Below are 271 nucleotides of genomic sequence, written 5' to 3'. Positions count from 1 at the left end.
TTGTGGCGGTAGGGTACCACATACACCCCATCTCCTCAACGCCCCCTGTGCTGCTGCTGCTGCTGCTGCTGCTGCTGCTGCTGCTGCTGCAGCAGGTGGTGGTGGGGGTGAGGGGGGGGGAGAGGCTTGTTCTTGTTCCTGTTGTTTTGATGCTTCTGCTGTTGCTGATGCTGCAGTAGCTGCTGCAGCAGCTGCTGCTGCTGCTGCTGCGGATCCATCTGCTGCTGCTGCAGCAACAGATACATCCCCTGCTGCAGCAGCAGCAGCAGCA

General features: G+C 60.5%; 1 protein-coding gene across 1 annotated transcript in view; it reads right to left on the bottom strand.

Moving 5' to 3' along the window:
- The window catches only part of EMH_0075960 (uncharacterized protein), a gene marked incomplete at both ends in the record, with an annotated part of 4,088 nt that overhangs the window by 3,102 nt on the left and 715 nt on the right, over window positions 1-271 (bottom strand). Inside the window, one exon of the mRNA XM_013499673.1 lies at window positions 25-271. Within this exon, the coding sequence (XP_013355127.1) occupies window positions 25-271 (247 nt within the window). The remainder of the gene's footprint in view (window positions 1-24) is intronic.

This window comes from Eimeria mitis, genomic scaffold (assembly GCF_000499745.2).
Source record: "Eimeria mitis Houghton genomic scaffold, Emh_scaff4548, whole genome shotgun sequence".
Lineage (NCBI taxonomy): Eukaryota > Apicomplexa > Conoidasida > Eucoccidiorida > Eimeriidae > Eimeria > Eimeria mitis.
The sequence above is the reverse complement of the archived record's forward strand: the minus strand, read 5'-3'. Positions and strand labels throughout refer to the sequence as shown.